The sequence below is a fragment of the Ipomoea triloba genome, chromosome 12, assembly GCF_003576645.1.
Source record: "Ipomoea triloba cultivar NCNSP0323 chromosome 12, ASM357664v1".
Taxonomy (NCBI): domain Eukaryota; kingdom Viridiplantae; phylum Streptophyta; class Magnoliopsida; order Solanales; family Convolvulaceae; genus Ipomoea; species Ipomoea triloba.
Genome location: NC_044927.1, coordinates 7,539,133 through 7,552,953, shown reverse-complemented (window position 1 = coordinate 7,552,953; position 13,821 = coordinate 7,539,133). Strand labels below are relative to the sequence as shown.

Sequence of the window (13,821 nt, the reverse complement as noted above, 5' to 3'; positions counted from 1 at the left end):
AATAATTAATTAACATAAACAATTTTCAGTGGTATTACATTAATGCACTTATATGTATTAATCTATAAAATATAAATATACTATCATAATAATTAATTACCATAAACATTTTTCAGTGGTATTACACTATTACACGAATGCACGTATATGTATTAATCTATAAAATAAAAATATACTATCATAATAATTACCATAATTACTAATAAAGAATTACCATAATTACTAATAACTAATTACCAATCTATACTATATATAATATATTATGATTACCATAATTACTAATATTATGATAGAATAATATTAATTAATTATAATTAGAATAATAATTACCATATTATTAAAATGCCCTACGTTTGGGCGGCAAATTTTGGAGGAGGATAATGATTTTATAGATAGTATAGATTATTATTATTATTATTATATAAGGATTAATTAACAAGGGCAAAGTTGAAATAATTCAAGGTAATCTAAGATTACCTAAGAAAACGGGGGTAATCACATTACCTTGAAACATTACCGCCACATCAGCTTTGAGGTAATATAATATTACCAGATAATATCAGAACTTGAACTAGACAAGGTAATATAACATTACCAGACTCAGATTACCTAGGTAATCTAATATGACTCGAACCAAACGCCCCAGGAGTATTAATAAAAAGAAATAAAATTCAACGGCGGACCGGTGCTGACGTCCCCACAGTGGCTTCCCTCCTCTTTCTTTTCCACTTCCCCGGTGAAGGCTGATTAGATCTTTAGATCTCATATCTCTCTGACTCTCTCTCTCTCTTTCTCTCACAGTCTCTCTGCATCTCTCGCTCTCTCATCTTTTCTCCATTTTTCTCCGATCCGGTCTGTTCACTCTCTCTTTATTTATCCTTTTTTCTCTTTCAATTACTGTTTGAGTATTAATTGGGATATATTGTTTAGGTTTCATTTTCTGATTTCTTCATAATTACCTAGAATTACCCTCTTCTCCCCAACTGTTATACATTTTTCTAGGGTTATTGTTTCCATTTTCATCATTAGCACCTGGATATCTGAGAAATCAAATGGCTGCTCCGCCCGCTAGAGCTCGAGCCGACTATGATTACCTCATCAAACTCCTCTTGATCGGCGACAGCGGTGCGTGCCCTAATTTGTATTTTTTTCTCTTTAATTGGCTTTTTGTATGTTTTTGCCTGTACTTATTTGTATTATTTCTATCGCGTGAATGCCTACTGATTTCTGTTGACTGATATATTTCGAGTTTTTGATAAATATGTTGTTGCATTCCAAATTGGATCTTTGTGGCGTTTCGCTGTTTATTTGTCGCTAGTATTTTGGTATTTTCTTCAAATGTAATTGGTATTAAAATGTTTATTCATTATTTCAGTATCCGAAGCTTCTAGGTCCATTTGGGTAGGTATTGTATGGTGATTTTTGGATTGAGGATTTTTAAAGTTCTCCCTTTTCTCTGTACTATGAATTAAGCCTATGCGGTTTGCTTGAGAAATGAAGTTCCTTTGATGTTTGCATATTTGAGGATTGTGTGGAGATATTAATTCTGCCAGAAGCCTAAAATAAACTGTTGCACATGTTTTCTTTTTTCCTTTCTTTCTGTCCAGTTATTAAGGGCCAAGAATTGAAATTTCTTTTTAAATTTGTATATTTGATTATTTGGAAATTGAATTTATCTTTTGAGCCTCTTTTATGCTTGTTTAAGGTAAGGCTCTTTTAACTTCTCAGGGAAAAAAATTATTTGACTTGCAGAAGTCTATTTTGTTCTAGGTGAGGATAACATTTAGTTGCAGATACAAATATACAATTTAAGCTTAAGTTTAATCCAGTCATCCAGGGTCTTTTTGAGGAGATGTATGGAACACATTGTGTGTATAAGATGATGATAAACTGCATTTTTACTTTTGGAGAACTTTCATAGCAAGTAAAGCAGAGGATGTTGACATTAGTCAATGAAATAAAATAAACTGTAGCAAGCCAACCTACTTCTGTAATATGTTATAAAATTTAAGGTGCTTCCTTGTTCTTCCATTTGTTTCTTAGTATTGAATAAAGTTTACCTGACTTTTGAATAGAAGTACAGGTAGAAAATTTCTGAGTATTTTAGGGAGGGGTCATATCTCATTCCAAGTTTTTTCTTTTAAGTTCAAACTTCTGTCCCTGATTGGAGCTACAAGATGTGGTGGCCATCAGTTGCATTTCTGTTTATGCTTTGTTATTCCTTGTGATATACTGACATTTTCAGTCTAAATGCGAATTTCAGGCGTGGGTAAGAGTTGCCTTCTTTTACGTTTCTCAGATGGTTCCTTCACCACCAGTTTCATTACTACCATTGGGTATTTATTTTCAACTTTTAAGGGTTATTTGATGCTTATTGTTCATTCTGGGTAAATATCTAAAGGAAAAAAAAAATTGTATTAAAGAATATAAATTCCTTTTATAGTGAGGAAAAGGCTTAGTTTAGTGATAAAAGAATTCACTTCTGAACCAATGTCCATAGAACATTTGTATATACTTACTAGAAAAGGTCAAAGTGGTTGTGAGAATGTTGATTCTAAGTGTTTCATTTCTGCAAACTGATAAAAAAAATTATGCAGCATTGATTTCAAGATAAGGACTATAGAGCTTGATGGAAAACGGATCAAACTTCAAATCTGGGATACTGCTGGTCAGGAGCGGTTCCGAACAATCACTACTGGTAAGTTTGTGTTCACGATTACTCTCCTTACTAATATTGGCTAAGCAAATGCTGCAAAAATTTATCTGGGCAATTCAATTTTAATCATCCCAAAAAAGTTGCTAAGAGGAAACAATGTTAGAGGAAAATAGAAAACAAATCTTGGAGTGTGCCTGGTGTACAAAATCAGTGGTGTTATTAAAAGCTGTTCTTTAAAGAAAATACACATCAATATTGTTTATTGTTATAAGCTTTCTGGTTCCCCTACTTCATGCCATACTAATTAGTAATTACATCTCTATGGTTGTATATCTCTTGTTATGGGGCTAGAAATTGGAACTGAGAATAGTAGAGGTATTGGACAAATCAAAGCAAAACACAATTATCTTCTGGATGGATAGATGCCATTCTGCCAATTGTAATCAGACTTTCACGTTATCTCAAAATTGTAAATGAACTTTATATTGATTTATTAGGAATAAAATGTACCTTTCTATTGGAACGGCAGAAAGTACCCCAAATTTGTATCTGATTTAAAAATGGTGTGGACATCCTTTGGTGTATGTTTATGAGAAAGAAAACTCTGTAGGAAGCTATTTATATTTACATCTGCACAAGGGAACATATTTGGGGCTTGGGCTTAGTAATAGTGGATGTTATATATTTCTCTACATTGTGTTTTCCTTAAACTTTTTAAGAATATTTTTCCATTCTATTTGAACACTAAGTATCTTCACTTGTTAACATTCATCATGCAGCTTACTATCGTGGAGCCATGGGTATTTTGTTGGTGTATGACGTGACTGACGAGTCATCATTTAACAGTAATTCCACATATGCTTTTATTGCCATCTCCAATGTTTATCCCCATTTATTCTTTGTAAATGTTTCTCAGTGCCCCCTGTCCCTCCCTCTCCAACAAATCCCTCTATTCACTATACCCTTCCAACATTTTGTTAAGTAATTGACTTACTATATTAGTTGGCTCCTTGGATTTTTGCATGTTTAGACATCAGGAACTGGATTCGAAATATTGAACAGCATGCTTCTGATAATGTCAATAAAATTTTGGTTGGGAACAAGGCTGACATGGATGAAAGCAAAAGGGTGATGCATTTTTCATCTCTTTAGCATGTGTATACTTGTGTAATTGCTTGCTCTTAGCTATTCTTTGACTGACCTCATGTGAACCTTCCTTTTTCAGGCTGTTCCCACTTCCAAGGGTCAAGCACTAGCTGATGAATATGGCATAAAATTCTTTGAGACTGTGAGTATTATGGAACTTGTTTTGGCCTTACAGGCATTGGGAGTTACTAGCAAAGCATTTCTTAATTTCTATTGGCAATTTTCTGCAGAGTGCCAAGACCAATATGAATGTTGAGGAGGTTTTCTTTTCAATAGCTAGGGACATTAAACAAAGGCTTTCCGAATCCGATTCAAAAGCTGAGGTATCTGAGCCCCCTCTTTGTTGTTTCTTACTTTGTTGTGATGGTTGAGAATTTTTGAAAAAAGGTTCAAAACCATCGTAGTCTTACCATGTCCACCCTGCCCCCCTTATTGTTCTTACTTTGTTGTGTTGGATGAGAATTTTGAAAAAAATGTTCAAATTAGTCACTGAACAACACACAAAAGTGCAATTAGGCCATCCAACCCAAAATATGTGCAACTAAGTCCCTCAACTGTCTAAAATTATGCAATTTGACCCAATTTGACTTGTTCCTAAGTCATCGCTGAAGTGACGGTCATCTTATTAAAAAATATTATTTTTTAAATTTATTAATATAATTTTAAATAAAATAAAATAAACAAAAAAAGGCACCCCCCCCCCCCTTCTTCGCCTCTGGCCAAACGAAGTGTTTTCTTCACCTCCAGGCCGGAGATGAAGAGTTCTCTTCGTCTTTTGCTGAAGATGAAGAGCTTTCTTTGGAGACAAAGACGGGGAGGGGGTTTTTGCTTCTTTCTTTTTTTGTTTATTTTATTTTTAATTTAAAATTATTAAAATAAATTTAAAATAATAATTTTTTAATAGGATGACCACCATGTTAGCGATGACTTGAGGAACAAGTCAAATTGCACGACTTTTAGACCATTGAGGGACTTAATTGCACTTTTTTTTGAGTTGGAGGACTCAATTGCGCACACAGACAAATTTATGTTACAAATTGAGTGAATAGGAATTATTTATTCGGTTCAGCAAAGAGAGAAAAAGTTTATGTTTCCTCTAAAAATGAAGGAAACGGCAATTAACTGCATTTTCCCTCTACCCTGTGACAATATATTTTCAATGTTACTAGCTTGAAAACTTCAATGCCTACTTGCTAGCCATGCTTAGTTGGCTTAATCCTTTCCATTCTTTCAGCCTCAGACCCTGAAGATTAACCAACAAGACCAGGCAGGAGGGTCAGCTGGTGCAACCCAAAAATCATCCTGCTGTGGTTAATCAATCTGCAAGCTTGTGGTGAAGAACTGAAGATAGGGTAATAGGAAATATTTCCTCAATGGCGACCATTTTGGTTGGAGGATATAATCTTATCTGAAAATTGTTAGTGTTGGTTGTATTGCTTGACATCAAACATCTCAGTATCGACCATTTTGCATTATCTGGCTGCTGTTAATTTTGGGAAAAAAGTAATTTGCTAGTACATACATTATGTTTAATTCTTTTTGTGGAGTCTGCTTGAATTGTGCATTTTAGAAAGAAATTTACTTGCAATCCTGCTTCAGTCTTGAGATTATTGGAATTTGGTGCATTTTCCACTTGTGTGGTTTGTGTGTTTTGTAAAATGATTTTACATTCAAAGAACCAAAAAATGTGTAAGTCTACAAAATTGCAAGAAGCTACAGGGTACAATGATAAATACTTTGAGCTATCAGAATCATATCACTCCTTGAACACCCTTACCCCACCTAGTATAACAAACAAGTATACTACCCTTGTTTTACAACTGAAGTATACTACACACACCTTTATCTTCTATCTCAAAAGCCTGAAAAATTCCAGCTTAGAATCAGCAGCCACCGTTGATGATCTATTCACAGGGCATTGTATTTTTGGGTAATGCCTCATCACGAACGCTTCCACTGCCCCCGCCCTGGAGGTAAATCGTGGGATGTGTGACTCAGCAACCAGGAATTGAACTTGTGACCTCACGGGGCACCGCTATGATCAGGTTCACCCTTTGCCACTGTGCCATATGCCCGGGGGACAGGGCAGTGTATTGTTAGAGACTTCGAGGGATGGAGGGAGGGAGCTAACGATTGATGTCGTTGGGTAGCAAGAAAAGGGAATACACTGGCCTGTGATCTGAGAACTTGGATTCGCCCCGAACATAACAAATCTGCTTTAATCCTTCCCCTTTCCATAAAATCCTATCACACCTGACAAACATAATAATATGTTTGTGAAGATTTTTAAGCAGGCAAGAACTGAGGCATGTGTTCTAGCACACATTATTAACTTACCAGGCAGGTGTCCTTTGTTTTTGCTTGGAGGGAGCAGAGGTTTGGACAACATAATGTTCAGAATTGGAGAGATACTTGTATGTTGGAGGGAAGTATATTCTGCCTTCCTTCCAACCTTTAAACACACGCCCTGCCTTTTGTTCCATCTTCAATTGATCTTTCTCCAGAAGTGCTTGCCAATCACTCTTTTTTAGCAGCTCAAATGTGTCCTCCTCATTGCCCGATGCAAGCCGGTAGTTTAAATCCCCAAGCCAAATTATCTTGCTACATACACACAAAAGCGTAGTGTCAGAAACCAAATGCAATATAGTTGTTACCACACTAAAAACCAAAACGCTTACTCGTGATCCAAGATTTTATCAGGATGAGGAGCTGATTGTCTCCCCATTCTACTCAAGTGATTAAACCGTGTTCTTCTCAGAATTTCCATTACGTCTGAATTTCTTCTGACCTCGTCGCCCTCTTTCTCCCCCGAGGCCAAGTGGGTGCACACAAAGCAAAATGTTGTTTGGTGCAATGTCATGCTAATTGAGATTGATCCCTGCAATCACATCATTCAATCATTTCCATATGGAAGCTAAGCTAAGCATGATGAATTTTTAGTACTACAATCAATGTTGTAGAAGGCGCTAAACGCTAGTCAGGCGCCACCTAATTTTTATTTATTTTTTTTAAATCCCCTCAAAATGATGTCGTTTTGAGGGGAAAAACCAATTTTTTTTAAAAAAAAAAGTTAGACTGACTCGACCGAGTTTGAGCCAAGTTGGTCAACTTGACCGCCTAGGCGGCCAACCGACTAGCAACCGTCTAGGACGATTTTTACAACACTGGGTGCAACTATACTGGTACCTTACCTTATTGCCGAGATATCCCATGATACCTCTGCCAACACATGAAACCTTTAAATTTTGTACACGTTGATGCAAGTCAGCAAGTACCCAAATGCATAGGAACAATCCCACCATTTGCTTGCTTGCCACTAGGCAATATTGGTTTTGCTTTGTGCAATTGGGACTGGGTGAAACTTGCTCACTAGAGAAACAAACCGAGTTGGTGCTAACAAATCTCTCAAAATCTTCTTCTTCATCTTCTATTGAAATCAAATCCGAGAAGCTGACTCTTTGCTGGATAGGAGGAGGAGGAGAAGCATTTGAGTCGGTTGTGCCATTGTTCAATGTTTCTCGAATCAAAGACAGCCACTTGGCAGCTGGACCGCTGTCCTCTGCCCCTAGCACATTGCCTGCATTTAGAGGGACAATTTCCTGGAACCTGGTTTCACCAAGCAAGGGTAAAATGTCAAAATACTTCATTTCTGCCAGTCAAGGACTATAGGGGCATGCTAGGTTACTAGGGTAGGAGTTGACTTTGCAAAACCGATAAGATTGGGGTGGTCAGATCGTCAAAGTAGCACTGTTGTAAAAATCGACCTAAGCACCCTTAAGCCAAGGGAAAAAGGGATTAGGCGGCTGTTAGTCTATCAGAACTTTTTTTTAAAAAAAAAAAATTGGTTTTTCTGCTTAAAACGGCATCGTTTTGAGTAGAAAGTTTTTTTTTTTTTTTTTTTTAATAAAAAACAAACATTAAAAGGTCGCCTAGGCACTAAGCACCTGACTAGCGCTTAGGGTTTTCTGCAACTTTGCAAAGTAGTTGAGATTGCAATGGTTTACCGCGTTATTCTTTCCAATGAAAATTTTAATGCTTAAAAAATTATATTTTATCAAGTTCTATCTATAGATTTAAATTGGTTAATAGGCAATTGATGTAAAGAATAATAAATGTAAGAAATTAAAGCAAGCAAGCATACCCAAGGACATAGATGTGGGCAGGGGGAGAAGTGTTTAACCATTCCCTCAAGTCTGATCCATTGTATGGTGTCTTGCCTCCTACATTCCATGTTCCCACAAACATCCTATATATACTTGCCCACATGCAAACATGGCAAACTGTCATCAATTTTAAGTCTGAGATAAACCAATTTGCCAACCACTCATTTTAAATACTAGGTTAAATTACTTTGTAGTCTTCTGTAAAATCGTCTTATTTGAGATGTGTAATTATTATTATTTATTTAAAATGAGTCTATAAAAAAAATATTACATTTTAAGTAAAAAGTATTATACATTTTTCCTTATGTGAAACGATCTCGCCTAATTTTTTTTTAAGTGAAGGACAAATTTTTAACGATAGAGGGAGTAATGTTCTAGTGAGACGTTGGACCATTATTTTGTTCAATAATTTTACATCTCTTATATAATTTAATTTTCTTCATGTTAGAGAAGATTAGACTAAAGTCCATCCTATAGCATAAGATGATTTAACCATTAACAATTTATAAAAAAAAAAATTTCTAATAATTCTTTTGTTGAAAATCCCCAATAAAAATTATGAATAAAGAATATGAGATGGTTCTTGCCTCACCTGAGGTTCTTTGTTAAATGTGATCCCTCTTCCTCAAATCTTGGCTGTTTAATTCCATCACTAGTATTCATCGACCAACTTCCTGCAAACCAAATTCAAATTATTTATAATTTATTATTTTTTTTTTGAAAACATAATTTATTTTTTTAGTATTTAATTTAACATCAATGAATAATATATATATTGAAACACCCATTATTCTTTAGAAGGTAGTATCTGTTATGCCTTCACCATTGGAGTTCGATCTTTTGATCACCCATTTTGAATGGTAACAGAGAGGTGTCATCACACAGTATATAGTAGTTAGCAATAAATAAAATTTATATATTTAAACATTAAATTTAAAATTTATTAAATACAAAAATTAAATTTAAAATTATAAGATTAAATAAATAAAAAAGAATTGATTTGACACATAAATATTAATAGAATACGTAAAATAGAATTCTAAACAACAAATATTTCACATCTCTCACTTTTTCAAAAATTAAGAGATAAAAAATGACATTTTTTGTTGTTTTTTACACCAGTTACACCACCAAACAACTAGGAAAAAATTCCTTACATAAATAATTTTTAGCAATTCATAAATAATTAATAAATATTAAAAATCATAAAATCACGTTAGTGTGTATTAATTTGTATATAAATATCATTTTAAATTAACTCCTCATAAAATAAAATATAGATGTAAAATAATGATCAATTATTAGCTACACTAATCAATCAGAAACAGAACACCTAGACCTAGATCTAAGCCTAAAACATCATAGTTGGACCTCCACCAAACGTTAAATCCTATCCCTATACTCCTATAGGAACCCCCAATAACTATCATAAGATCTTCCCATTTACTTTTCTTTCTCATGCACAAACATATTAATATAAACCGATGAAATGCTCAGATATTACATTATAACAGAGTCTCTACAGTACTTAACAAAAAATATAAATCAATTATATTTTACAATAATTATAATTTATTTTCACATATGTTCAAATATTATAGTCACCAGTTAATACTTAAACTGGCAATTAATTTATTTATATGATTAAATACTATTTGCCAATAGAGAAACAATTAATCTAGTGGTATGAAGTGACTCTTTCAAATAGTACGTCATGGTATAATTATAAAAGAATTCAAAAGATTAACAAAAAAAATAAAAAATTTATTACTTGATAATTCTTCCGGCACGACGACGCAACCACCGTCGTCTGAGCAACTCTTCCTTCTCCTTCCACTCATACCTGTCACATCTGATTTCACATACAAATAAAAATTAAAAAATACAAATAATTACACCCACATAATAAATATAATAAACTTTAGAAGATAAAAAAGGGAAAATAATAAAAATAAAATAATTTTTACCGTTCATAGTGTAGTCTGAATGAAATTCATCTGCACTGCTCTGTATATTCAACCATTTTCTAACAATCTGGTAATGTATCATTAATTCATTATACATACACACTCCATATATATTATATTAAAAATTTTTAATTTTAAGAAGAGGAAAAGAGAAAGATACAAACCTTCGAAATTTTACGAGGTTGTTTCATGGCGGCAGAGATTAGTCAATGGCGCTGACAATGGGGAGCTGATGAGAGAGAGAGAGATGTGGGTGGGATCAAAATTAAAGAAGAAGAAAACATAAAGAGATAGGAATATACGATGAACGTGGAGGGTAGATATTTCGTAATATTTTTATACGTAAATATGGGATTGGCGAGAAGAAGGCTTGATATTAGGCAACATGGTATTGTTTAAGATACATCAAGTTTTCAACCATCATTATTATAACACCCATTTGCAGCGTATAATCAGACACCCTCCTCAACTTGCATACAAATGATAAAAATAAGTTCAATTCTCCTAATAACAGGGTATATATACACGCTATATATAAAAAATGAGAAATCACAATTTTAGTTCCTTAATTGTTTATCAATTGTCTATGTAGTCTCTAGTTTTAAATTTCAACTAATTTGATCATCGAATTGTTTAAAATTTTGTCGATTAAACTATTCGATGATCAAATTGACGAAATTTTAAAAATGAAAAAGTTACCATTTTGGTCTCTCGAAAGAGTTTAATTGATAAAATTTTAAACAATTCGAGAATCAAATTAGTTAAAATTGAAATTAGGGACTACATTGATAATTAAAAAACAATTGAAGGACTAAAATGATAGTTTTACCTATATAAAAAATGACATCTTTAACCTTACATTCTTCATGGTGTAAATTTAGTACCCTCTGTTCATTTTATATGTTTGATTAAAATTATTTTTAGTTTAATTTTTTTATAATATTAAATTTAGTATTCATATTTATTCAAAAAAATAATATTTATATACAAAATTTATATATTTAAAAATTACACTAAAAATACTATTAAACATTAAAAAAATTAAAATTAAATAAAAATATTTTAAAAAAAATTAAGCGAAGAAATAGTAAGTTTGAACAATACATAATGAACATCGCAGGTAAAATAAGACCTATTTGAATCAGATTCATAGTTTTGGTAAAATCTTGATTGAATTGACATGGTAAAAACAGAGCATGATATTCTTATATTATATTATGCAGGGCATTAAATTAATATTCTTTCGAGTTGTGAGATACGAGAAGACAGGTAGTAGCTTTTCCTTGTAAAGCTGTGGACTTTACAGAATGGAGTAGAGAATTTAATAAAGAATAATAATATGTTGGATTTAAGAAAACCAGCTGGTAAAAAAAGTCAACTTTTTGAGTTCATTTCCCTTTTTGAGTTTTATTTATAGTATTTTTTATTTTTTTTGAAAGTATCCCTTTTTGAATTTTTTTTGGAGGTTAAAGTATTAGCTTAATTGCTTCCGCTATTACAAGATCAGATTCTCATATTCAAGTTAATAGTTAGACTACAGATATATCTTCTAAGAAGATGAAGAATGGGGGCATCAATGGCGGTTCAACATTCTATCTTTCCAAGCAAATAAAACAAAAACTCTGGAAAATAAAATGAAAAAGAGGAGAAGGCAAACTTACATGTAAACTGTTTGCCTTTTGGTGATCTTTCCTCTCCCCTTTCACTTCTTCTAAACACACATAAACATAGAGAGAGAGAGAGACTGAGAGAGATGGGGAAATATATAGATACAGATCTGTGTATGTATAGGGTGGGTGGTGGAAACGGAGAAGGGCAGAGGATGGAGGCGTTCCTCGGAAAAGCAAGAAGAAGAAGGAAATGGGTATTTATAGATGCAATGATGAGAAAATAAAAGTTGGATGGAGTCAAAACAGAGCTACTTTGAAATTATTGGGTAATTACTGCCTAATGCAACTAATAATTCAACTTAAGACTTACCCCGTAATTTCCGTATTAAGTTTTGGATTATAGTGGGGTATTTTACAATTACTTGATAGCAACTTAGCAAGGTTAACTCGATAGGTGATTGTATTATCTAGTTATAAAATAAAAAATAATAAATTAATGATTGATTTTTAGTTGATTATATGTAAAATGGGTCACACTTGTGTGAGACCGTCTCACGGATCCTTATTCGTAAGACGGGTCGGGTCGAATCGAAGCACCATGCAAATGTCACACTTATATGTGCAAATGTCATACTTATATGCTCAAATATTATACTAATCAGGAATACAATTTTTGTTACTTATAAGAGAAAAAGTATTACATTTTTCATAATAAGTAATATTGACAAGTTTTCCATACTTATAAGGGAAAATATAATACTTTTGAGGAAAAATGTAATACTTTTAAATCGAAATGTAAAAGTATTGTATTTTCCCTTAAAAGTATTACATTTATGATTTACCCTTATAAGTAACAAAATTTTGATTCCTGATTAGTATTATATTTGAGCATATAAGTATAACATTTGTGAGTATAAGTGTTACATCTACATCTTGACCCGACCCGACCCGTCTCACGATGAGACGGTCTCATGGAAAATAGAAAGAAAAGAAGAGTTAGAGGTATGAATAATAACAATAGAGATAGAAATGTTAAAGATGAGAAAGATAAAATAGTCATTTCATAATTAAAGTCAAACGTTTAAGTGAAAACGTTGTCTTTCTTAACTTTTCAGTTTTAAGCTTACTGCCAATACAATAGACCATTTTATCAAGTACTTAAATAGTTTATTTACTAGTCAAATTAGCCAAACTTAGTCAAATCAACCAAATTTTGACTTATCATTCATTTACCAAACACTACTAGTGTAGTTTTTAATTGAATTAAATAATGACCATTTTGGTCCCTCAACTATGTCGTAATCACTAAATTGGTCCTTGCCTAATCATTTTGACTAATTAAGTCATCAACTATTGGTTTCATATTGGACCTTGGACCAAATTGGACCTTGTTCAATTTGACATAGGACCAAATCGGTTACAAAATCAATAGTTGAGGATTTTAATTGATCAATATTGATAGTCGAAGACCAATATGATAATTACGGTATAGTCAAGGGATCAAAACGGTCATTAATTCTTTTTAATATCTAGTCATTTATTAAAATAAATTTCTTTGATGGTAAATCAGAATTGAAATTAATCAAAGCTCGGTGCATCAACAATGAAAGGAGGATCAAAGATACAAATTGAAACTTAGTAATTTTAGTAAGAGAGTGAGCTACCTGGTTAGCTGAAAACTAGAAGAAAAAAAAAATTTCAAAGTGTCTCAATAGAGAAATTAATTACTTCGTGAAAAGTTCCTAATTATATAATTTTTTTAAATATGCTCTAACCTACCAAATCTCGAACTTGAAATATTTCTTCGTGATAATATTGGTATCTGTTATCAGACCACAAAATACATTTTTTTTTAAATATATTTATTTTAAAGAAAAAAAACTTTCGAATATGATGATTAACTATTGGTCACTAAAATCTCTACTTATGGTTTTTTCTGGTTGCCATTGCCCAATGCCCATTGGGGGAATAAAGTTACGAAAATGGTTTCATATTGCGTAAAGAAGGAGAGTTGTTCTGGGCTGCTAAGTGATAGCTAGCATTTATTTCCACCAAAAAAAAAAAAAAAAGCTAGCATTTATCTGTCACAGTACTAAATTAAAAAGCAACTTCCACTTTTACAGTTTTACCTATATCATGTCACAATGCATTGTGGACCGCGGTCCCAAAACGACGTCGTTTCAGTAAGTGGGAGACGGATCCCGTAATTGACACTACAGTTCATCTCAAAAGATACTGCTGTCTTACATTTGTTTTGATATTATCGAATGAAACTGTAA

General features: G+C 32.8%; 2 protein-coding genes across 5 annotated transcripts; one reads left to right on the top strand and one right to left on the bottom strand.

The window, feature by feature from the left end:
* Positions 1-693: 693 nt before the first annotated feature.
* Positions 694-5,418, top strand: LOC115998011 (ras-related protein RABE1c). Its single transcript, XM_031237463.1, has 9 exons — positions 694-852; positions 1,003-1,125; positions 2,264-2,336; positions 2,598-2,698; positions 3,436-3,501; positions 3,687-3,784; positions 3,882-3,944; positions 4,033-4,125; positions 5,037-5,418. The coding sequence occupies exons 2-9, from the start codon at positions 1,053-1,055 to the stop codon at positions 5,115-5,117; spliced, it is 648 nt and encodes a 215-aa protein (XP_031093323.1). The 5' UTR covers positions 694-852; positions 1,003-1,052; the 3' UTR covers positions 5,118-5,418.
* Positions 5,419-5,451: 33 nt separating this feature from the next.
* LOC115997994 (type I inositol polyphosphate 5-phosphatase 8-like) lies at positions 5,452-11,758 on the bottom strand. 4 transcript variants are annotated; one of them, XM_031237439.1, is made up of 10 exons: positions 11,594-11,758; positions 10,097-10,161; positions 9,933-9,999; positions 9,737-9,817; positions 8,558-8,639; positions 7,944-8,057; positions 6,994-7,408; positions 6,481-6,680; positions 6,140-6,403; positions 5,452-6,055 (listed from the first exon to the last, which is right to left on the bottom strand). In XM_031237439.1, the coding sequence occupies exons 2-10, from the start codon at positions 10,121-10,123 to the stop codon at positions 5,929-5,931; spliced, it is 1,377 nt and encodes a 458-aa protein (XP_031093299.1). In that variant the 5' UTR covers positions 10,124-10,161; positions 11,594-11,758; the 3' UTR covers positions 5,452-5,928. The 4 variants fall into 4 exon arrangements, with proteins under 4 accessions (XP_031093299.1, XP_031093300.1, XP_031093301.1 ...); XM_031237440.1 differs by having other exon boundaries at positions 7,944-8,048; XM_031237441.1 differs by lacking the exon at positions 7,944-8,057.
* Between the last annotated feature and the right edge of the window lie 2,063 nt (positions 11,759-13,821).

Coding starts and splice junctions, on each gene's coding strand:
- LOC115998011 (XM_031237463.1), top strand. CDS start 1,053: ATGGCTGCTCCGCCCGCTAGAGCTCGAGCCGACTATGATTACCTCATC. Junction 3,502..3,686: donor TGACGAGTCATCATTTAACA/GTAATTCCACAT, acceptor TTGCATGTTTAG/ACATCAGGAACTGGATTCGA. Junction 4,126..5,036: donor AATCCGATTCAAAAGCTGAG/GTATCTGAGCCC, acceptor CCATTCTTTCAG/CCTCAGACCCTGAAGATTAA.
- LOC115997994 (XM_031237439.1), bottom strand. CDS start 10,123: ATGAAACAACCTCGTAAAATTTCGAAG. Junction 8,640..9,736: donor CGTGCCGGAAGAATTATCAA/GTAATAAATTTT, acceptor TTTGGTTTGCAG/GAAGTTGGTCGATGAATACT. Junction 7,409..7,943: donor GCCCACATCTATGTCCTTGG/GTATGCTTGCTT, acceptor TGGTGAAACCAG/GTTCCAGGAAATTGTCCCTC.